Consider the following 24,697-nt stretch of genomic DNA (forward strand, 5'->3'; position numbering starts at 1 on the left):
GAGCAGCGCATCTCCAATTCTGCAAGCAAATCGAAAATATAAATGTTAGGAAGTCATTCAAATGAGAGGACATTTGTGATTTTCTGGCAAAAGATAGGAGAAAACGATAACTCTAGCCAAGCTCCAAGTAGAACGAAAAGTCCTAGCCAACCAGTGAACGTGACATCCTGGAAAAACAGACTATGACTATAAATCAATTTTGACCTTGCAGATCCAATTTGAATGATTGAGATCACCTACATCTATGTATACAGGGGGCTCAAAACTTTTAGATGGGATTAAAAAGGCAAAACCAGAGGGCATCCAGTACCGTTCAAAACAGTCAATTTCTCCATTAAAACTCACTCTCATTAGCAATCTGATAGTCATCACAATCAGTGAGCACTGATTTTAAATGGCAAGTAATATATGAACTTAACATTAGCAAAGGCTGATGTAACTAATTCTGATGCCTGTTTCACATATATCAGGGGTTTTCATGAGTGAAAAGGCAAACTGAAATAAAACCGGTAACAAGCCGGTAAAACATCAATGCCAAGCTGACGCGCTGGGAGGGGGGTTGAGAGGTGCGATGAACATGAACCACCCTCACGGCTGGTAGGTTAGTGATTAGGGGTCAGTGACAGCCTTGCCATGACCGGATGAGTTTGACATCAATGTACGAGAAGCTCGAAACCACAATGTCTACGATGGTTCATGGTGCCTTAGTGGTAGGCACAAAACAAATACTTTGGAAACATGACTGAGGTTTTTTTGTAGCGTGATTTGAAAAAGCCACCAAAGAGGACAAAATTAGTAGACTAAACTCACTCTTTTTTCTGCCTTAGTTCAGGGATGGAATCCTAGTCAAAAAGAAAACAACGTCCGATTATCACCCATCAAGGCACAATCAACAGCGGAATAACTTAACCGTCTGTTAATTTCGGATGAAAAATCAAGGAAAATGACTGAAGGTCTCAAATAAAAAAAATAATTCACACCTCCTTGGGTGTCGGCTTCCTCCGAATTATGGCACAACCGATAATCTGCAGGCCCAACATTACACCACCGATAACGAGGTATGAGGTTGGTACGCGACTCAACACTCCTGGATCCTCATAATATCTGAAGAAAGTAATAGTGAATTGGAAAGGAAGGTAAACACAGAAGTGGACAGAGAAGATATGAGAACCAAAATTGGCAGTGAAGATCGGAAATTATGATCTTAGTTTAGCTAGAGCATTGTTATAGCCCGTGATAGTTGGAAAAAAACATCTCGTTCAAGAAAATCAGTAAAATGGAAACACACCTGGTCACGTTGTTTACCTTGACGTTTTCCGGATTCACATACGCCATTTGAATCGGCGTGAAGACAAGAGCTCCCAGACCAAAACCAGCCGCAATAAGACCAATCACAAAACCCCCATTAACAGGAAACCACTAAAAAATTAGATTGGTAATTAAAAATACTTTTTAATTTAGGCTATACAAAACTACGGCTTGAAAGTTTAAAATGATTAGGTTAATGAAAGGGTCACGTTTTTCTATCAAATTCTCCCATTCGCATCTTTAAGTGAATAAGTAAGTCAAGAGACCGACGTACGCTGGCGGCAGCTTGCATAACGACGGAATACGCAAATCCAACACCCAAACCGAGCGAAAGGAGATGGGTCGCCAAGACCCAAACGAATCCATACCGTAGGGCAATACACGTCAGCATAAAGCCACCACTGTTAGGAAAGCAAAGAAGTAGCAAAAGCGTAGGCAGACGTTCTAATGTTGTTGTAAAAACAAGCAGGAAATATAAGCAAATGAAGTCTACCGACTTTATCGAGACAAACCTGTTAATGATACAGCCGAGTATAATAACCAGTTTGACGCCCAGTCTTGGTGATAAAATACCACCGAAGGGCATAAATAGACCCTGAGCTGCCAAAGCTGCGGCAGAGACCCAAACAACCAGGCCATTATTAAAGTGAGGGTCAATGTACTTCACAACATACGAGGCAAGGTAAGGAGTCATGTTCCCGATTGTGTACATACAACCGAAGGATAAGTGAATAAAAAATCCAGCTATGACAACCAACACACCATGTATCGTATCTTTGTTCACCATTATGCAGAACACAAAACTGATTTTCTTCCTCATGCATGTCCCTTTATACCTAGGGTAGGAATGAACTGGCCTTTGATTGGGTAGCCCTAACCAGATGTCAGGATAGGTCGTTCAATGATGTAAAAACTCTTATTCAATTCGCCAGCGCTAACCAATAATAGAGCCCCTACGTTGCACCAATCAAAACTTGCCTTCAGAGGACAAAACGTTTTCTTCAATGATGGGTGTAGAGGCGATTCGTGCGCATTTGACTTTAAAAGCACGCTTAAGCGCGTGATTCTGTCGCAGAGATCTCGATGACACGATAAAAGCGAAAACTCAAAAGAAGCAGTGAAATGTGCGATCACATTGAGTATTTAGTGCCGCTAAGTTTTCCCCTCCTGAACATGTGGTCCTAAATTGCAAAACTGTCGCAGCTTAGAACTAGATTTCCTTTTAATTGGGGCAAAATTCCCAACTCCAGTTAATAAAGTGAATTACTTAATCGGATATCCTTGGTTTTTAGGGCTCGTACTTCCTTTGACAAAATGACCCTGAATTAATGTGTATAGCCTTCCAAACTTTCTTATTTCCTTAAATATGGTTTGTTAAGACATCCAACAAATGCACATCCTCAGAGTTCATTCTAAACAACAAAACTTATTAGCCTTGATTGTTGGTAAAGCGACGTTTTTCCCTATCATACTTAACTAGATTCAAACATTCAATCTACATGATTTTTAGCCCTCAAATTGTCACACTTCTGATTGCTTATCTCCCTTAGAATGAAATTTATCTATTCATTCACAATGAGACAAATAAGTCAGAGTCAACTTAGCAGCATAAAATTAATTCCTTGTACATTTTCGTGGTATGGCACTTCATTGAGTGCTTATGCTACCAGTCATCTGGCCCTTCCCAGACTCCTGTGCCCCTTATTTTCATGTGCTGAAGCTACCACCACTGAGAAGCGGTGTAACGTCAGAAGTTATGCATATGATCGCAAATACGTGGGCGATACCGAACAAAGCAACGGGCAAGGAAACCTACACGGAAGGAAGAAAATGAAAAGGCGCCACGTCCGAATACTAAATAGATATTGTTTAACCGATGCAATATTTACAGCAACTCATAAAATCGTTTAAAAAATGGAAACTGAATTGTTGTCACTGCCGTTAATTCATAAATGAATAACTGATTATTGTTTGAGTTACCGATCTCTAGTTGTCAAGTCGGATTATTTGGATTAATGGTTTTCCATTATCTAACAGGGTCGCAAAGGCAGGATATTCGAGGTCTCATAGTAATTGGTATATTAAAAGGGCATGTAGTGGGTAAAACCATGTCAAACATGGATCTCGTTGAGGTAAAGTGTCTTACAAGGAATACAACAGACTTGACAGCTCAAATAAAGTCAGAGGGAGGGGGGGGGGGGAGCGTAGGACGCAACCACCAACAGCATATTTTCCGGGCAACATTATACACGAGTGAGCATTCTGGTTTTATGCCACCACTAGGAACATCGGTTTCAAGACTGAAAATAGTACCTTTGGTGCGTAACAAAAGTAAAATTATAGGATTGACATAGTTGATTACACAAGGATAGTGTTTGACAACGGGATTAAAACAAACGAAGTGCAAATGACTGGATTCATGAAGAAGGAAACAAATTAGTGATATCGGTTCTGATATGATCTATGCTAAAATAAAAAAGGATCATCACGACACGTCACCCAAGGAAAGGCCGGTAAGCAATCAGACAGCATTAATTTGCTTGCACATGTAAAATACGACAATAGAATCAAGAAAATGATGGTATGTCTAGCAATCTAACGAAAGGGGACTTTTCGGCAAAAAAACGAAGTTCGTGTGCAACATCTTAGCAAATCTTGATTTGTGTATCCTTCAAGCACCTTGCCAAGTAAGTTTTCTATCTACTTTTACTATCCAACCAAAGTGGTCAAAGTAAAATGAGGATGGTTTAGTAAAATAAAAAGCAGGAATTTGTAGATAGCCGTTTATTTCTTTCCATCAAGGCAAATTTATCCTAGTGAATTGCAATTTATCTATCTAAACGAAAGCAGTCTCGGGGCAAGTTTAGGCGTATAAAAAGAAGCAAAAAGAGATTCAAGCGCTGATATAAAAAGGAGATAAAGTTTATTTCAACGGAAGTGAATTGAATGCAACCTATGGACAGGATGGCTAAGTTGATGTCTTTTTGACGCATGGTAACATTACTTGCTGGTTTTTCGACCAATGGAAGGGAACTCCTGCTATATTACGATGATTTAAAAAAGGCGCAAAACTTATTCTTAAAGGGTTCTTGCGCAAAAAAGATGGCGTCTGTGAGCACCTTATTATAATTGCGCACAAAAGAGCAGAGCCAACTTAAAGGAATGAAGGATAACATTATACTGCACAAGGGTAGTTTACACGAATCACATTGAACCGTTTGTTGCAGAGAAATAGGGTCCCTCAATACAATGCTATCTCTTTACACAAATGATCAACATTTCATTTCACTAAATTGAAAGTAAAAACAGAGCGCGTGCGGAACCGAAACAGGTAAAACTGACATATATGTTATCGTTACCAGCTTTTCCACTTACACGAACACGCGCATATGCCCGTGAATGTCTGCGAAATTGGTGAGAATGTATAATGAGAAAATCCGGTAAATTTACACCATTGTCAAATGCCACAAACACCACTGAAGAGGCCAAGTGGGCGGCGATGATTACCGTCTCGATTCGCAATGGCAGCAGTGTCCCCCGCAGGTACACTCAGAGGTTACTTAAATTATTTAGGTAGCAAAAGGATAATCACCTAAGCGTAGAAACTTGCAGTGTGCAATACTAATGGCTGGAAAAGAATTGCATCGGCTTTTACCTGATGCTCCTTTATTTTATCGGATAGCAGTCACAAAATACGATAGACAAACTTGAGTCACAGCAGAAAAAATATGCCGTAGCTTAGAAATTAGCAGATTAGGCGACACATAGAGAGAAAGTGCTTGGCTTAGATTTTGCAAATATAATTAAAATCTCGTTTTCACAAATAGGCGAATCGAGTGAAAGTTATAGAAGTAGACACTATTACATAAATTTGTACGACGATTCAGTGCATAAGGTGGGACCCCCTTTTTTGTAGTATTAAAATTGGAACTTGACATGAAAATTCAAGATTCGGACCTAGGAAGTGTTACCTCACCACCCCAAAATCTCATTTTGCCGCAAAAGTGCTGACTATTCTAGCCAAGTTGCTAAAAGTAAAATGGACTAGCGCAACGATCAAAGCCTTGACTTGACAGAGTCGATTCATGCCAAATTTAGAGAATGCACAAAATTGAATGAGACTTATCAACTACCTCGAAGTGAATAAAAAATACTAAAAAAATACTATTTATTTAAATGCTGCCATTGTAATGGTGGACAAATGACTGCAGTCGGGATTCCCACATTAACAAATAGACATCTTCGACGGCGTGGATCCACTCTAGATCCGCGTAGACCTAGATCTGGTGCTGACACAAGCTGCTCCAAAAATCCAAAGCTCTTTTTGTTTTCACTGACAACTTGGTTTCAGATAAGGCTTAGATTGGTAGAATATTATCAAATTAAAACCGAGATGTAGCGTATAAAAGAACCGCAAAACGGTAGATCAACCTCCAATTTGTAAACGACGTCAAAAGTTGAGTAATGCAAACATGGGATATTATAGTAGTAGGTGGTATTTGAGCACACGCCGACATCTTTGTCGTGAATGGGTTAGAAATATATCCCTCATAAGATGCTTTTATAGAAGGCGCGAGATTTCTTTGCTACAAATTGCTACGTTTTTTCTTAGGCATATTTTTGTGAGGATTGAATCATACATAGAGTAAATAAGAGAGGCTTAACTAACACCCTTTGGATGTATTACTCACGATCCAGAATAGCGCTCTAGCGTTTCGGCAACAAAGTTACTTTCAATCCTCATTCTGGTGGAGTGGACAGGAGAGTCGTACCACACAAAGGCGATTGTGGCTGTCCTGTGACCAGTGGAGGGTGTACCACTGCATGTGACTGCGTCATAAAGAAGTTTGACAAATGTTGTCCGGTTCTTTGTTTATTGGTACCCTACACTGACACGTAGGATTATCACTAAAGTTATGGTAAGGCGAAAGTCCTATTGCAAAAGTCCATAGTCTACAGATGCGTTCACTAATGGCAACTGGCTGTGCCACTTGGCATGGTTTACGAAAGGATTGAGTTGTATACAATTTAATGGACATAAGAATTCCTCACTCTGATACTACTAACATTTATTGAACTCTGAGCAGCAGTTGGATTGATCAAGAAAATTATGATGGCTGGCTGCATGCCTGATCAGCAGTACGCCTAAACCGCGGCGACAGTGCTCAGATAAGAAACTGGGTGGAGACCGGGTTAAGTAAGCTAAACTAGATTACTTCTAAAATTAGATTTGCGCATAATACACCTGTCGAACAATATCATGTAAGTTTCATAAAAAACTGTCTAGATTGTGATGCTTGGAAGTCAAATTCTCATGCGAAAAACCCAAACTCTCGAGTACACGACCAACTTTGCAGACTACCTCAATGTAATTTGAGAGGAATAACAAATCGACCAAAAATAATTTATTTATGCACTCGCTTCACATAAATTAGGTGGTACTAAGGACTAGGCGGATTAGGAGAAGCTGAATCACGCAAAGCGTTCGAGACCCAAAATCTTAAGAATTTCAATCGTCTGTCAGATGGGAGAGTGTCGTGATTGAAGGAGAAAGCAAGTATAAAATTCGCCATCATCGTGCGGTAAAAAAACACTTCTTAGACGGGAAAACTTACAAATATTTACTCAATAAAATTAACCTGTTAAAATGCTTTTATTGTAAAGTATTTATAGGCAAACATCATAAATTCATGCCATGATTTTAAACTATTATCATTAATAAGTATGGCTTGGAGACTCAGCTTGCGACCTGAAGCTGCTCTCACGGTCGCTCGACCGAACGCTAACCCAGCTCATGGACAATCGATTGCGCAACGGCTGCGCATCGATCGATAAAAGAGTCGCGCACCAGCGCAGCGGGCTGTCGCACGGGACGAAAAATAATTTTTACCTCCTTTCAGCTTCAGCCAAAGTTGGCTCTTCACGTTATAGTGAGATGTTTGATTTAAACACTGGTTGGCACGACTCTATTTACAATAATTCAAGAAAGACTCGGTGCCACAAAGGATGGGGCAAAGAGTCCCGGATTTTGGACTCGTAATTAATGAAATGATAATAGATGCCATGGTACCGAATGATGCAGATAGGTAGACAAAAGTACGTCAGTAATAAAGAATGAAAGTTATTGAACTGTGAATTTGATTGTGTGAAGACAACTCTACTCACCTACAGAGAAGTGATCCGATAATGGCAACCACTTTTACACCCATTTTGGGAGCCAAGATACCCCCAAGTGGCATGGATGCTCCCTGTGTCATAAGAGGAGCAGCTGTCATCCAAACTACTAAACCATTATTGAACTCCGGGTTGAAGTTTTTCACAACATACGAAGCAACATAGGGGATCATATTGCCTGTGCACGAGGTTTAAAAAAGGTGAAGAGTTTACCTGTTGCGTACATACATCCGAATGAAAGGTGTATTAAAAATGCTGCTACAACAGCTAGAGCCCCATGTACGCCACCCTCCGTCGCCATGGAGAATAATTAACCAAGGTGAGGAGGATCGAAAGGGAGGAAATTTATACAATGCTTAATACACACCCCTAAATCCAATTGGTTGACTACATCGCCACCCAAGATTACTCGTGCAATCGGAATTGCTCTGTGTTCTGATTGGATGATAATGACTATTAGTGGTATAAATTTCAAAAGGGTATGCTACTACCGAAGATAAAGGGTAGGGTGGGGGAGGGATGTGTGAAGTTGAGCGTCTGATGTGTCAGCGTAAAGTGGTTGAAAGGGGAAAGCGGGACTAGAGTTTTAGTTCTAAATGTGATTAGATTTAATTGTAAATTGCCTTTCCTTATACGCATAGATTTTTTCCCAGAATACCTGTTAAAGCAACATTGTAGAAGATCCTAGAGATTAAATTTACGAATTTCTCGATGTATCATCAGATCCAAAGTCCTTAAATTGCAGTGCGACAAATGTTCACTACAGATCCCTTCCGAGAAATCCAATTTCTTTCCCTTGACAATATTTTCCCTCAGTAGCTGCAAAATCTTACAGAGAATAGAAAACCAAAGCCATTGCAATTTCAAAGTACCAAGAGCACACATCTTAATGTAACTAGTTTATAAGGTAGGTGGGCAATGATAGCGATGTAGAAGTTTGGTATTCTCAATCTCACTGATCGTTGACGTTTCATGACCTAGCATGATCCCGTTTCTGAATTACAGTTAGAGGTATTATCTCACCTTTTGGAGGATAATAATTGTGTGTTTTTGGGAGAACCACTTCTGCACACAATCAGCAAGTAAATTCACAAAGGAGATAAAGGGAAATACAACATGGTCTAACTCAACGAAGAAGGAACCAGAGGCGGCTATGACTAGGGTCCGAGGCTCTATTTGCACATGAGGTAAACAGGTATTCCTCTGCCTCCAAAATTGTACACCGCTGAGAACCTATTTCCCTTGCTCAACTTTAAAAGCCAGCAAGCCTTCTATTTGCCTTAATAACCATTATTTATGCTATTTTTAACACCGAAAGACAGTTTGAATGTATCAAAGAGCTTTTGATACATTTCCCTTTAGCGGAACAATATTATATCAGAGGATGAAAGCTAACATAGATTAATAGGAGCTATGGTAAGGTTAGGTATAAAAACCCGACCTTAATCGTGCCATTGTGGTATGAAAACATTGGACATACCATAATAAATAGGCACAATCTGAACTATAAAACGAGAAGTTGAGAAAATGTCAAAGTCTGTAGAAAATCGACTTCTCGCCAGGTAACTAAGGCATGGGGCGTGAATGCATTTGGCCATTTGGCATTTAACCAATCACATTTGTACATCTAATATGCAAAATGAAAAAGAGGGCGAAATTGGATGAGGGACCTTGGAAATAGACATATTCGGCCCTTAGGATGATATCAATATTTGGCTAAATGGAGGGCATCAGATTATTAGGGCTATTAAATTCGAGGGTACATTAGTAGTTGGTTTGAGCAATAGCGACTGGTTTAGGGATGAAGACTATTAACTTCTGATGGCATCACACTAATGGGCAGTGCTTTGAAACAACAACCATGGGGACATCGTGCTCCGTGAAACAGTGTATTTCGGTATCCTAAGGTAAGGGTAACAAACTAAAATGAACCACCATAGAGTCAAGTACAGCCAAGAAGGAAATGAGAAATTTAACAGGCCTTTGATAAACTCGATGAGATACCGTGTCAGACCCTAAAAGGACAGCCAGATCTATTAAAAGATGAACATCTAGGTTTCCAAAAAACAGGTGGGAAAAGCAATCACTAATGCCTCAAGAGATTTTATGGCAACCTCGAGAGTTCCACTTTTAATAAAGCACTTAATTCTTGGTGAAACAGCGTTACATAGTAAAAATCACTCCATCGAAAACACTGTTAGATTTGGTTAATTGTATTTTTGAAAGCGTGTTACTCGCCTGCCTTATACACCTGCCCAAAAATCGCCCCAAAGTGGAACTTCTAAATAGCATGGGGAGAAATGGAACAATTAACTATTGCCATAAGTGGTGACATGTCCTCTTCTTTGTCATCCAATTATTCTTTAGCGTAAGTGCAAATTACCGGTGGCATTTATCTATTACAAGGGAAACTATGCACACTTACTTCTCCGCTGATACAATCAAGAGCATAACTCAAAAGAACTTAGGATGCAGGATGTCCCAGAAACAAGGAAAACTAGCTCATTTATAGCAAGAACAAGGTGCGTTAAAACATACAAAACTTAACCCTATTCTTAAAACCAAGGGCAACTAGAAGGGAACCTATTTAGAAGTGTTAGTACTATACCATGATTAATAGTGTTAGTTATGCTGGTAGACAGTACTTAACAGCTGATATGGACGGCAAAGTGTTTATACGAAGAAGGACAAGCTATGCCAACAAATTACGCTTCCTTTACAATTCCTATAACCTAAAGATACTTAAACAACTAGTGAGCATAAATAAAATGGAATAAAGCGACAGCAAAATCTATACATCATAATGGTTCTATGGCTCTAGTGTTAGGCTTTATTCAAGGCCTCTCAGTCCTTCTGCATGCTAAATATGGAATAACTTCCTGACAACACTCGTTGTGACCTCAGATAGAGGTCAGAGAGCTACTGTAGCGTCCCAAGACTCCCTGAAGACGAAAGAAGATACTATGTACGGGCGGAATATATGTATTCAGCATAGATAAGGTGTTTGGAATACTGGCACGACCCAGAGACCAGACCAACCAACGATAAGCAAGAAAGCTAATTCAAAGTGCAGAAATGGAGCCTCACCAATACCGAGGGATAAACCACCATCGTATTACGCTACACTTCCATCTGTCGTGCCACTCGATAGATATGAGTAATTATCTAAAACTATATTATCCGCTATATCCACAAATATTTTTTAGTTGTAAAATATTGCATCATAGGATTTTTACAGAAAACATAACAAGCTACAAACAAATCACATTTGCTGGAGCACTGCGTTTGCAATGAGGGACAGCAGACAAAACCGCAACCTTGAAGACAGCGCGGTTTACAAAGGCTTTTTGGAGTCCGCCCGTCCATCATTGTCGAGATTTCCAGGCATGTAAATAACAGCATAATTTTCTGTTCTGCACAAGTTGTTGATTTTCTTATCATTTATGACAGCCTGAATGCATGATTAATGATATAGATTACAATTAATACCATTCCCTTACCATCTTGTCTTTTGGCGCCACCAACTTCTTTAAATTGTCACTACTTAAGTTAAACAGAAATTAATGTTTAATTTTAGCCGTGTTTGCACACATAAAAATAGCTACACAAGTGTATTTCGTTGCCTACACACTCTTTTGCATAGAAATTAACATAAGATTACCATGCGAAAGCTTTTAAGGAGCAATTTTTGATGAACGATTTTATAAACCTTCAAAAAGTTAAAAAAAAAACACTTATTAGTGGTAGTATTCTTTACTGTAAACCGGTTGTAGCTATGGGTCAAAAGATGACTTTAATTGCTGGTATTTTATACATTCCTGAAACCCGGTTTTTAACACGTTTAAAATTTGAAGGTTAAGTAGCAATTAAGTTGGTTTAAAGTCACTTTTAATGCAACAATTTTATCAACTAGAGAGCCTACGCTTTTCTAGATCCTATTAACGCTTGGGTAGCTACTTGTAGAAATTTCTAACTGCTCTGCGGTACTGCGATAAAAATTGTGCTTCAATTGGGCTATTTCTGTATGCTTTTGTAAGGGAAAACGGTCTTAAGCCTACGAATTTAATTTATATGGTAGTTTTGTTTAGTAAAATAACATAACTCTAGTCCTGCTTTTTACAAATCAATAGCTTGGGGTATTTAAGACTGCCTATTCATACAACCACTGAACGTTAATTGCCATCGTAGTGAAAATGCCGAAACGCGGCATATTTCGTGGTTGAACGTATTAAAGTGTTGACAAGGTGTAGGCTTCGCGACATCATCACCGCTTTCGAATTTTCATGTATATGGGAAACACAAAAGGGTTTGGCAGAGACGACCGACAGATTATAACTAATGAGTTAGAATTACTGCCAAATTAATATTAGCATTTTAATAAAATTTTACCATTTGTAGAGGAAATACAGATGGAGGAATATAGTGAGTTTGCATTTTTAACTTAATTGTAATGTGGCGTTTTTCATTGTGTTGTCGTCTTCCCATCATGATGTCAGTCAAGACTAGTTTGTACATACATATGTGCAAATATGAAGTTTGTCAATTGCTTTTATTTTACAGAGAAAAAAGAGACTACGCAAGCCGGTGAGTTTGCGTGTTCCCTAAATTTATAACACAGTGTTTACCGTTATAATACAGTCCTTCCTCAATATCACAAAATAGGCAGCAGTTCATTAATAAATAGCTCAACAGTAAGAGTGAAAGCAGGGGAGATTAGCTTTGACCGCATCACCCATATTTAGTTTACACATTTGTAAGTAACTCACTTTTAATGCATTTTTGGCAGTAGAATTTTTAAATGTAAAATCCTCTGGTGACAGTAAATATAGGTAGATTAAAGATACCAACTAAAGGTTCATAATCTCACAAGCCACAAATAACCGATGCCAAAAGCATGGGGTTGCAATAACCGCTGATAGAATTTACTTGGAAATTATTTAAGAGAATCTTCATGTAAAAGTGTATGCCACCGTTTATTTGATTTCATTCATAATAAAGATGATTGATACTCTATTCCATCATGGTATATCAAGAAATTAATGTTTGCATATCCTAAATGCATGATTGATTAGAAGTGCTTTAAATCATTCCCGAATTATACGCCTTCAGTTGTAAAGAAACAAAAAGTAAGAATCAACAACTTGCAACTCAAATTGAATGATATGTTGGATGAAGTGGAACGACTAACCGCTCGACTAGACGTATTCGACAAGTGTGCGGCGAACTTTAGAACAAATAGGGATTTCCCTTCGGTGAGTTTTTGCCTCCTCTCACGTGCTGACCTATTTCAGTCCATTCCTCTTGATATCTGGTAGAGACGAGAGCCCTATCACCATGATAACGCAAGCCTAGTTTTTTTCTATTAATTTTCTTTTCATTAATGTTCGTGACGACCCCATAGCCTACTTTTCCAGAAAAATTTAGGTTGATCTATATTAAAATGACATTTCGATGCTCTTGTGGGGTTGTATTTGTCCGTCTATGTTGCCTTTAAGTGCAATTTATCTGAAATTTTGAATGGTGACAACTCGTGTATCAATCCGCACAGATGAAGTCTGCATTGCAACCGCCTAACTAGTGACCCCTACCCTTTTTACCGTTTCAGGCAAAGAACATTGAAGAAATGCGACAAAATATTCGAGAGCTCCAGCGTAAGATTGGACAATTCTAAAACTTCTAATGCTCCAAGCTTGACATAAATAGGCAATTTAAGAGTCATTGTACCACGATACCCAAAGCTTAGGTTTTATCACAGCTGGAACACTTCTGACAACCATCATAGGCATTGGGTAATGTATGAATGCTGAATACACCGTCTCAAAGTCCGATTCAGTGGGAATTCTATTGCATTTTTAGAAATGTTTTAAAATATCAGGACGAAATAAAGGTCCAAATGTACACCACCAAGCAATGCATTTCTGAGCAGGCTTTTGTATTTTACAAAGAACCGATGCATATTGCTGTAATAAATCGCTTTACAAAGACTTCTAAGACGAAGCAACATCACCCATGGCAAAAAGCAAATTTCTCACCTTCGTTAATGTTGTTTAATAATGAAAAACGCTCAAGGGGGAGGGGGCAGAATTAGGCAGAAATGTAAGTCGCTTATGTAGTACTTGCATGGTACACCACTTTACTGCAATAGAAGTTGCTTTGCCACATGGATTTCAAGGGTAAAGTCAAGGAAGGTGTTAAATCAAATGTTTGCTAGTGCCGAGTGGCCAGTTATGGAATGTAGACATGACGCTAGGATACCAATTTTCGTTTGTGTTCGATATTTGGGAAGGAGGTATTAAGTAAATAATTTGCATCACGCAGACAGGTACGTGGGTGAAGAAATTGACAGGGTTGCATTGACGATCAAGTGTTTGCACTAAAATGGTAGAAAATGGGCAGTAGAAAGTATGCGCTTCCGCAACTGGTAAAGTGTAACAGTAAAGATATTACAAATGGATACAACACAGGCTTCATGTGTGGAATCACAGCGTTTACCGGGTACGGGATTAGGAAGAAGGCTGGGTAGACCGTGCTGATCCAGGGGGACTTTCTCTAAAAAAATCATTTCTCGTTAGCACAATCATTCAAAGACGAGTGTAAAATGTACTTACTAATCCAATTAGGTATGACAGTGATTAAGGTGGGCCTCAGTAAATGTCGGATGTGCAACTGAAGGTGAAGCCTTTGACAACGCAGGATGAGTAAAAAGAATGTGAACAAAATCGCATTTAACCGGATAAAAACGCTAACAGATAGTCCATGCTTCACTGATGCTTTACATGAAAAAAGCTAATAAATGTAACACCAAAACATCGCGGATTAGTTTTTGGCTTGGTTTTTGTGCAGTTCCGCAAATCCAGAAGAAAAAAAATAGGGAGTTATAGGGTGTGACTTGACTGACAAATCCCCATAAAGCACAATCGCTCCGTGTTGTGCCATGACACTCTAGGAGGCGCTCTTTCATCGCTAATGGCTACACGTCACAGGATTGGTATGACAACCCTACACTAACTGATCAGTGATAGAATGCTCCAAGACCAGTACATAATTGCACCACGCTTTGCCAACGTGCGCCACATCATGTAATTTACAGCACCAGCTTCAGTGTTAGTAAAACTTTTTTGATTGTGACGCCAAGCATACTCACACCGTGTAAGTTATAAGCTCGAATTTTGCATACACTAACTTCAACCGAATTTTGAAGATATGAGGTTTGAAATTGAGGGACAATTTGAAGAGAGCTTTATGGAGTGTACCAAACCAAGTTACTGATGCATGCCGATCTATGTCTACATACATGCAATCAAATCCATACTTAATATCCCGACACGTTTCAAATCTTCGCGGCCAGGTAATCCATAAACTACACAAAATTATTTGACCATCCGCCAAATTAGGACCTTCATTAAATCAATGAAAAATTAACAAGGCAGACTTACATCTACGGATCGACTTCCTTGACGTTTTGACGTATTGGACTTTGTTGCAGTTGCATAGGGGAGATCATCTTAAAACAGTGTACAGAGAAATGTTTATTGACAACTGAAGAAGCAACATTAACATTCTTCGACACTTAGTGAGATGCTAATCGCTTAGCTGGAAGGGCTAGTAATCTGAGGTAGATAGGTTCTTCACTTAGAGGAGGTTTTTAATACTAATGGAATGGAGCAAGTTGATTTGGTTGAGATAACAAAACCCATTATATAATTACTACCTTGATTAGGTGCTTCTTGATTGATCAGTTCCTCACAAATATTACGCTAGAAAGAGGTAAGTAAATGGGAGAAAATACGTCAAAAATCGAAACTACACACTACCACGTAAAAGCATTTACATCCTTTCACGTAGGTCAGCAATGTTAATCCTGACTCTGCATGACGTAGTGATCGAAATGCCTTTGCGTCAACAAATGTGGGGCCGCATATTCAAATGCTCGTCTCTCGTCATTATGTACTCCTAGTTCTCATTCATTTCGAACTCAAAACTCCAGGACCTTAACCATTGTAAATGCTACAAAATATGCATACCAAATTTAATTGGAACTTACGCCTCGCATATTTCTGGGTGTCGGCAAATCTGAGGCACAACAGTTTGGAGTGCTTCCACTTCCCTCATGCAATGTGGACTTTAAAAATAAGGCAAAATGAAAATAAATTATTATGTCCTAATTATTTTAAATAACAGTGTTTTGTAAAAAAAAGGGAGGGTTCTTCAGCAACCACGAAAACCTCCTAAAACCTGCCATTAAATACACCAAAAAAGAAACAAAAGAGTGGTCAATAAACAATGAAAAAACGAGATGAATCAATGTCACTGCATTAATCCGTCACATATTTGGAAGTGTATATACCAAACAAGCAAAATGCTAGAATTTAGGTTGCTAGGGGAAAATAGGGAAGGCATTGCTTGTTAAAAGTGTTTTGCAGTTAGTATATAAGGCAAATCAGTCAACCTACTTACTTTTATACAAAAGTATTTTAGTACAAATAGGCAAAAAATCCCTAGTAGACATAGAGCCTTTTGGTTTGGAAAGAATTCTAAATATTCGTCGAATTTACAATCACATTGCAATCTGAAGGAACTCAGACGATCTTCTGGTGCACCTTATGAAAGGCTTGTTTTGAAATGTCTTTATAGGATTCGCGATCACTAAAAATGCATACTCACCACATAATCTTCAAGTGTCATTTTATTCATTGCCACCCGACACTTCACGGCGTCGTAGTTGCACTAAATGCCAAAGCAAAGTTAGCATACACGTCTCTAATGAATCGGTGAGACTCCTCTTTGCACAATAGCAGCAAAGAATTCAGAAACAATTATAATCCTAGTAAACGATTCAAATCCTAATCCGCTCGTAGTCATGGAATCAACTAAGTGTTATTTAAATGTGTAAACAAAACCAAAAAACATAGTTTTCCAATGCAGCAGGCAAAGATTTTTAGCAAGTTTCCGGTCGAAGAACTAAAAAGTAAAAATTGGAACTAATGGTAAACAAAAATAAACCATACTTGTGGACCAAACAAAATACCTTGGCTGCAGTAAACAATCCCGAACCAACTTGTAGCAACAATGAATTTATCAAAAGACTAAACAAATGTTTCACGACTTATTACTTTAAGCTGTGATAGTCTGTGTATAGCAATGGGTCTGCATTGCTATATAGGAATAGCAACACAAACAAATACAACAATTTGCAAAAAGTGAAAAAACCACTTAAAAATATGTTTGTCCTAAAAAAGAGAGACAGTGTCCCTCAAAATTGCAACTATTTTAATTCTGACTAATCATGCTACGAGCAAAAATCAAGTACATTACCACAATGAAACAAAATGGGTTTTTACCTTCTTTTACTTTGTCTTAATTAGGCTTCTGTCATATTTCACATAGTCTCTTGTCAGTTGGTGCATTTACCTTGTCCTTTTTAAAAAGGCCATTAGAATTCTATCCAAAAACAAATTACCCCAAACACGGGGTGGATTCACCTAATTGCGCGCCAACCTTGGGGCAACTTTGTCAAGTTGACTTAACAAAGACGTAAAATTGGTTTCAAACACTATTTTTAATGCAAGTCTATAACAGAATTTTCAAACTAACGTTGCCCTAAGGGCGGAAATTACTGGTACCTATTATTAGGTTAGTGAAATGTCTGAAATACAGTATGAAGGTAACAAAACCACATTCACCACCCATAATTTTCTAGTTTAACCAACCTTCTTCCAGCTATTTGTCAAACTTGGCGAGTGCTTTTTAGAACTCATGAACTTGTAATTAAGTAGTGTGCCTCAATACCATGCTTGGCATAAGGTGGGATAAAAAACTATAAAATGAATCGTATTTTGAGATGGACAGCTGCTTTTGTAAAATTTAACACTTTTGCAAGGTCATTCGGCAGTAACGGGGGAGCAAATTCAGATGTTCGAACCAGCAGGCTTACCTTTCAATCTAATGCGTTTAGATGATTTGCGCACTGTAAAACGAGAATAAATGAGCGTGCAAAGTTTATTTAGTGAAATATATTTACAAACCACTTTTTTTCATCTGTCTGTCCAGTAATAAAGTTAATAGCTCCCAAAGCACCTGTGGTCCTAAGCCCTGTTAAGGCGGGTAGCTGAGTGAAATACCTTGTGTGCAATCTACATCATGATGGTTTTTTTCAGTTCAACACCCGGATATCACATGAGTTCGATTTTAACCTACCGTTGCTTTTATTAATAATCTGAACTATCATCGTTCGAATCTCAACCATTTTAATGATGGTGGGAGAAATGTATTTCTTTTACTGTTAAATGCAGATGACATGCTCAATATTAAATAGACTAGGCCACACGGCTTATTTCCTAATCTTGCCTGTAATCCTGACTAAGGGTATAAGGCTAAGTGTTCGTTCCACTGTAAAAAATCAAATCTAGAGACAAATCGGGTGCCTTACCTCTTCCACACCACGAACCTTTCGTGGTAGTGCCTTTTATATCCTAAGTACAGTAACCCAGGAGGTCAACACCTCAAAGTAATGTTAAAACAAATGCTTACTAGTTTTGCCTGCAAGCCAAAAACTTGTTCAAGTATCTTACACAATTCCATAGGGCAGAATTATGAAAACATGAAGTCTAGTTTTTAATTGCAAATTACGAGACTAAGGACAATGATTAAGCTGAATGAATGCATATGCAGTAAGCGAATTTACTTTTCCCTGGCATTGAAGTAATTTTTGCTAAAGAAGATCATGAATGTGAGAAACAAAATTTACTCAAATACCAAAAGTAGAATGCACCAGTACTAGCGTCTCGGTCTCCCTTCTACTCCTGCGGAGTTCAGTCTAGGCACTTTATATTTTTAGCCCTCCCATCCTGTGCCTATTTCAAACAAATCTCGCAACAAACTTCTACAATTTGTCAGCATTTGCGGGACAAATCACGTAGTATTGAAGGCTACAGTTCGGAAGAGGTTAAATACTCCATGCTATCCAAGGGGCATTTGAATCGAGTTTGTACAAAAGTGAAACAAACATCAACGATTAAAGACAGCATTTGTTTCTTTTTTAAAAACCTTGTGCAACAGGTGTAAGCGTACCCTTCCTTTTAACTGCTACCTAAAATGCTTTAGCCTAGAAGCGTCTGTCGATTCGACTGTACCATCCTAGGACGGGGTTTCTCTCCTGGTATGCAGTCGAATAACGATAGCAAATAATGGCGCTTTGACCGAGCGTCCAGGAAGGAGTGGACGATTCACAATCTGTCCGAATGCTCCCAGCACTGAATGGCTTCTATGCTACGAGGTGCGGATCAGTAAATGAATCGCCTAAGTTAGGATTGCAATCGGACAATACTTATTAATGCGTGTCATACCGTAACAGAAACATGACTTCTTAAAGTGCAGGCAAAGAATTAAAAGGAGTAGTTTCATTTGATCACCGCTTACTCTTTTGGGACATTTATAACTGCCTTTTAGAGGAATTTGATTACCAGGAAAAGGAAATGAGGTGGATAAAAGAGCCATCTTCTTGTTTGTGCAATTGTCCCTAAGGATTAGGGGTGGCTAGCAATGTAGAGTGGAAAGGGGGTGAAATTGTTATTTTCTTTTTGCTCAACAATAACTCTGATGATGATGACAAGAAAGGTGAAATACCCTTTGGTACCCTTTGGTAGACTGATTATTATTTGAACCGTACAGTTTTCAGTCTCTATGGTTGCGACTCTCTGATTGGTCTCGTCTATCGCCCCTTCATGGCTACACCTTGTCAGGCTTATGCATTTTAGTAGCAGATCTTCACTATCTACTGGGCGATTCGAGGCGTTGTAGTTTAGCCCTCAACTTTATCTCTGCATGGACCCTCCTAATGCGATGGGCACGGTTCATGGAAAAATTGATGAATAGAGAGCCACAAGCAATGGATACCACATGCTCTATTGAATTACATGTCGCAATATGTGCTTGTATATATATCAATGAAAACTTGAATTCACCATGTTAAATATCGTGGTTTCACTTGACCTGATTCAACTAAGCCATGCACTAACCGATACCCACGCAAATGATTTAAATCTGCAATAGTTACGCAAAAGTAGCATTTAACTTTAAAGCAAAAGTGATTTATTTCCAACAAAAAAGTCCTTGGAAGGATGTTTAAATTCCAAGGAGTGCTGCAAACAGGAGCTCCATTTTGCAGGAAACTCATTCGATGGCAAACTCAGGCTTTAAGTGGGAATGTTTTGCTAATAGTTGACTTAATTAAATTCCTTTTTGTCAGATATCTCCGTTTTATTCCAAACATCTTCCTCCTTGGGATCACAACGGCAGCAGTCGCAAACTCTGGCACAGGAATTTGTCCATGCTGTGCACGCTCCATTTGGATCCCGCAAGAAGAGGGTGAGGATAAGACCTACAAACAGATCTATTGAGCAGCTATTAGCCAAGACTCACCTATAACTGCAAAACCTGCCCCAGAGCAGTAAATGGGAACCCACTGACCACGAATATCGAAATGTGCAATTACTCCGGACAGGATGAGTGTACTGGGCGCCTAAAACGGCAAACACCTCTCTGAAGTAATGTACAATTTTGGTCTTATCCTTTAAAAATGTGCACAAATTTCAAGAAGAAAGTTGGCAAATTGAAGATTATGAAGGCGAAGGAAAATGGTTAGAATTAGCTGGAGTTAAAAAGAATTTTGAACTGAGATCTAAGTCTGCAAATCACGAACCATTGCGGCAAATAGCAGGCCAAATATGGTTGGCATGCTTCTGGGTCCAAAAATCCGAGTTGCCAGATTGGGAATGAGGACAAAGTTAGCAGCCAGACAGGTGTATAGAAGGAAAGTCCAAATCGCAAAAAGTGCTTTGGCTGCAGTACCACCCACTTGCGTAACGAAACCATACGTGAACCACAGAGAGGCCCATTCAATTTGAAGAATGATTAATGGACCCTAGAGCAGGAGCAATGGAAAGCCATTATGTGTCATGAAGACGAGAGGGCAAGTAAACCGAGATGAGTAATTAGTGTTTACAAAATTCACCTTAAATGAGTATCGGTTGCCAATGATACCCCATGTTAGTCGACCCAGACAATTGAAGACTGAGCTCAAAGTGAGAACTATTACGAGAAAATTATTATCAAATCCACAATCTCTTCCATAAGTCTAAAAAAGAACGTCCAAATAGAGAATGCAAAACAAGGAACAAGGAGTATTCCAACCGAAAATCAAACAGTAAATACATTAGGAGTTATGTATCGATACAGCTAAATGTAGCCTAACTTGAATTTCAGTTAGTACTTCATACCTTCACGGTTGATGAGGTCAGCCCAGTTAGGGCTGAGTTAAAGAAGTTGATAAGAAAGGCGAGGTAGAAGTCGATGGTTCTGAGAGCCTCCAGCGTCGTGTAATTTCTCACAATTAATTCCCTGTAAAAATGGAATAATAATATAAGATAAACATCTCTTCGCATTGTTTGCACGTACTTCTCATTCTCCATCACTGTTTCAACGGTTTGAGAATCACTAAAATTAAAAAAATTAGCTAATAGTCTATCACGTTCCTTGCCCATATGTACATTACACTTACGCAATCGTAGACAACTCAATAGACATTTCAACCTAAATAACGAGAAAGTTATTTGACGTTGTGATCTGGAAGAAAAAACCCGTATAATAATAAGCAAATTTACATCAGAGTGTTTTTCCCGGAGTAAAGCAAACCCGATTATTTGAAGACAAAGGATAAATCCACCCAGAACAGAAAAAGCTTTCGGAATATTGTTCTTAACCTCGGGGCTAAAGAAAAAACAAGGAATCCCATTGTAAATAAATTTTAGAGGCAATTTTTAAAAGACAATGGATGCATACTGAGTGAAGTTTTGTAAGTTGTTCGGATTGATAACCGCAGTTTGAATGGGTACCAAAACTAAAGCACCCAAACCCAGCCCAGACGCAATGATTCCAACAATAATGGATCTGTGATTTGGAAACCACTAAAAACAGAAAAATAAGATTATAATTTTAACTAAGCAAAACCTAGTAAGGGACAAATGACGTACAGCTGTAGCAACAGCATACAAAACAGAGTAAGAAGCGCCGATTCCAAAGCCAAACATTATAGAACTCGTGAAAATAAGGGGCCCCAAGCCATAGTTCAATGTTAATTGTGAGAGGAGAAGACCACCACTAGAAAAGAATTGTGAATATTTAATAAAGATGAAAAATAAGCCTTTCAAAGAAATTATGAAAATCAACAATAGTAAAGAGCAACGCAATCCTTAAAGGTGATCGAATATGAAACTTGGATGATATAATGATCCGTGTGATTGCCAAATTGTACACTTTAGGTGGGAGGAGGTCGTGATCTAACCCGTGATTTAGAAGATGCAGTCGATCCATGAGGAGATGACACCACAATTCGCTACCGGAATCTAGATGGTTTGCACAATCATACGTTTCCAAAATGGGCCGTGTTTTACAGCAGAAATTTGCACTGATGGTAGACCTTCAATCCTTCGCGGCGGACACGGATTTCAACAATCGACTCAAGCATACCAGGTTAGGGCTTAGCCCTGTCTTCGACAAAAGAAAAGATCCAGCATAATTGGGCAGTGTGACTAAGCCAAGAGCTAAGACAATAGGATATGTCGTTCTAACATCCGTTTAGAAAGACAGCTGATGCAGCTCTATAGGCCCGTCCCACCATCCGAATTACGCCATGGATCTCATCGGTGGTGCAATTTGAGTGGTAACAACTATCGCATCAATAAGTTAGTTGAGAATCAACACACGGATCCGCGCACGAGTAACTGCAGTCCATCATGGGGAAATTTGTACTTACAAAGGAGTACCGATGGTCTAATATAAATGTAGATGCTAAATAGTTACAAAATAAGGAAATGCTATCAAAAACACTCTGTAATGATAGCTATCTCACAAGAAAAACACACATAAATATATGTGGACTATGCAAGGTGTGTAAGTTTGATTACAAAATTTAGGTGACAAGCGGACAGAACAAGCAAACTTCTTAGCTAAAATAAGTCCACAACCCCCTAAAAATTAACTAGCAAAAAATTTTGGGTTATTTATATACTTTACATTCCTACAAACATAATATCTATAGCTATGCAAGCTTCCTAATCAAAGGGCTTAAATGTAGAAATATAAAAACCGTGATAACAACCTAAAAATTCCTTTGTCACTTTAAAAGATTAATCTAAAAAATAATTCAAAAGTCTGTGCATGATGAAGTTCAGTTCTTAAGTTCGAACATAAATAAAAGAAAACTATTAAGCTGAACAAAATTTCAATGAGAGTTTTTACTTCCTTACTCTGCGCAAAAAAATAAACACAACTAAACCATTTGTGATCGTAGAAATAAGGAAATTAATAAAACGTGTGTTGTCAAATTACCTAGTCAATAATATTGAGATAAATGTAGACCAACGGAAACCAATAATTTGGGAGAGCATGGCCCCAAGAGGTGTAGATATTGCTTCGCAGGCAAAAAGTGAGCTAGTATAAAAGGTTATTGCGCCAGATGAGGTATTAAAATAGTCTTGAAGGTATGGAACCAAATCACCTAAAATAACATATGGAGAGAAATTAGTCCCCTTACTGCTAGCGTATAGAAACCCAAATGTGTGATGGAGAAGAGTAACACCAACAACAGTCATTACTCCAAACAATAAATCTTTGTCCATTTTTTTAAAATAGGATGGAAAACGAAGATGACTGCCCTTTTCTTTCAAACCCATGCTTAGTCCTGGGCCATCCAAAGTACTAGGTTCAAAGCAGTCAAACGAAGTTGTAAAGGTCACAAAAAGAAAAATAAACCAAATTACATACCAAACAAATGCTTTAGAAAAAACGAAAATAAATGAAAAAATTAAGTCGAAAGTATGCGATAGAGACAAAGCCCAACGATATTGTGGAAAAAGCATTGGCATGTAATCTCCCCAAAGGTAAAGTAACGATTTAATGTTCCATTGGTCTTTGCATTTTAATGCTTTTAATTTTTGTGGCTGCGCTTCGTATTTACTCTGGGGACAACTCCCTGACTATGCTTGCAACACACATGTTCTATGCAGTTATAATAATCTACCTCCATATTGATAGGAATTATATAAGAACTTAGGACGCCGGCTATGTCAACACGTTTATCGAATTTTGAGATAATAAAGGCGAATTTCAGGAGGATTTGTGACCAAAAAAATGACCTTAAAGCCACAGAGATATGCTATATTGTAGTGTCCCGAGACGCCCTGAAGCCGAAAGAAGACATAATACTCGGGCAGAATATATATATTCAGCACGGAGCAGGTATCTGGGCTATTGGCATGGCCCAAAAGGCCAGTTCACCCAGCGAGGTACAAGGGGGCTAATTCAAAGTACAAAAGTGGCGCCCCACCAGGGCCGAGGAATAAACCACTATCGTATTACACTTATTTATCATACACACAAAGAATAAGGAAGAGAATTTCACAAGAACTTAGTTTAAAAAAGCGAAAACACTTTCAGCTGCCGCAGTTAGATCATAATCCCAATTTTTGGCATTGTCAATTTTCACTTCGTTGAACAGTGCCATGTCAATAATGCAGAACAAAACATCACTTTATTACTATCACATGTCATGACAGCATAAGAAGCACATTTTTAAAATAGTGTCGATACCATAGAGACAGTTTTGATAACAGATTAATCTGCGAATTCTTAAAAACTGTATGATTTGGGAATATTTGGAAAAATGCAGTACCAATGTAAATAAAAGCCACTTTTAAATCGCTCTTCCAGGACTGCTTTCGTGGCAAAATGTGGCAGTGCCTAAGGCCTTTTATAGAGACAAAAAAGTCATTAAAAACGGGCAGAATATGTAATGTTGACGTAGAGAAGTGGCTAGGAACTTGTGGGGTGTCCCGAGGATCATTACACCCTGTGGAAGTGTATTGACAAGGCTTCCATATGGCCAGTTACTAAATCAAAAGGAAACTTTTAAACTACAAGTTCTGTTCATCTAAACTATTGGCAAACATCTCATGGGCATTAGACACAACGCCACAATCATTGGATTTGCTCCAAATACTTGGATAATCCGAGTAAGTGACACGTATTTGCAAGTGGCGGACATGGCATGGGAAATGTAACGGCGTAGCCGATTGGTCGCGTATATCAGAATGATATAAAACGGACCCATACACGGGGCATTATTTTTGTGCTTGCGTTGGTAACACCTATTCAGCTT

The 24,697-nt window shown here is 38.6% G+C and overlaps 3 protein-coding genes across 3 annotated transcripts in view; all 3 read right to left on the bottom strand. All coding sequences in view use genetic code 11, as the record gives it.

Moving 5' to 3' along the window:
• Nucleotides 1–16,889, bottom strand: part of EGR_07565 (Oxalate:formate antiporter) — a gene marked incomplete at both ends in the record, with an annotated part of 19,531 nt that extends 2,642 nt beyond the window's left edge. Inside the window, 15 exons of the mRNA XM_024496814.1 lie at nucleotides 811–842; nucleotides 981–1,104; nucleotides 1,289–1,419; nucleotides 1,583–1,709; nucleotides 1,821–2,144; nucleotides 6,000–6,138; nucleotides 7,074–7,168; nucleotides 7,474–7,660; nucleotides 13,975–14,029; nucleotides 14,919–14,986; nucleotides 15,194–15,239; nucleotides 15,527–15,604; nucleotides 16,147–16,209; nucleotides 16,261–16,306; nucleotides 16,834–16,889. Of these exons, the coding sequence (XP_024348750.1) occupies nucleotides 811–842; nucleotides 981–1,104; nucleotides 1,289–1,419; nucleotides 1,583–1,709; nucleotides 1,821–2,144; nucleotides 6,000–6,138; nucleotides 7,074–7,168; nucleotides 7,474–7,660; nucleotides 13,975–14,029; nucleotides 14,919–14,986; nucleotides 15,194–15,239; nucleotides 15,527–15,604; nucleotides 16,147–16,209; nucleotides 16,261–16,306; nucleotides 16,834–16,889 (1,571 nt within the window). The remainder of the gene's footprint in view (nucleotides 1–810; nucleotides 843–980; nucleotides 1,105–1,288; nucleotides 1,420–1,582; nucleotides 1,710–1,820; nucleotides 2,145–5,999; nucleotides 6,139–7,073; nucleotides 7,169–7,473; nucleotides 7,661–13,974; nucleotides 14,030–14,918; nucleotides 14,987–15,193; nucleotides 15,240–15,526; nucleotides 15,605–16,146; nucleotides 16,210–16,260; nucleotides 16,307–16,833) is intronic.
• A 2,817-nt stretch (nucleotides 16,890–19,706) lies between these two features.
• On the bottom strand, nucleotides 19,707–24,043 carry EGR_07566 (oxalate:formate antiporter; the record flags this gene model as incomplete). The annotated part of the gene is made up of 10 exons (XM_024496815.1): nucleotides 19,707–19,861; nucleotides 19,903–20,002; nucleotides 20,183–20,404; nucleotides 20,495–20,617; nucleotides 20,760–20,880; nucleotides 20,938–20,976; nucleotides 21,041–21,072; nucleotides 21,144–21,249; nucleotides 21,322–21,446; nucleotides 23,969–24,043. 10 exons carry the CDS (start codon nucleotides 24,041–24,043, stop codon nucleotides 19,707–19,709), a joined length of 1,098 nt encoding a protein of 365 aa, XP_024348751.1.
• A 125-nt stretch (nucleotides 24,044–24,168) lies between these two features.
• The window catches only part of EGR_07567 (hypothetical protein), a gene marked incomplete at both ends in the record, with an annotated part of 3,457 nt that continues 2,928 nt past the window's right edge, over nucleotides 24,169–24,697 (bottom strand). The window contains one exon of the mRNA XM_024496816.1: nucleotides 24,169–24,279. Within this exon, the coding sequence (XP_024348752.1) occupies nucleotides 24,169–24,279 (111 nt within the window). The remainder of the gene's footprint in view (nucleotides 24,280–24,697) is intronic.

Source organism: Echinococcus granulosus (genome assembly GCF_000524195.1).
Source record: "Echinococcus granulosus chromosome Unknown EG_S00081, whole genome shotgun sequence".
Lineage (NCBI taxonomy): Eukaryota > Metazoa > Platyhelminthes > Cestoda > Cyclophyllidea > Taeniidae > Echinococcus > Echinococcus granulosus.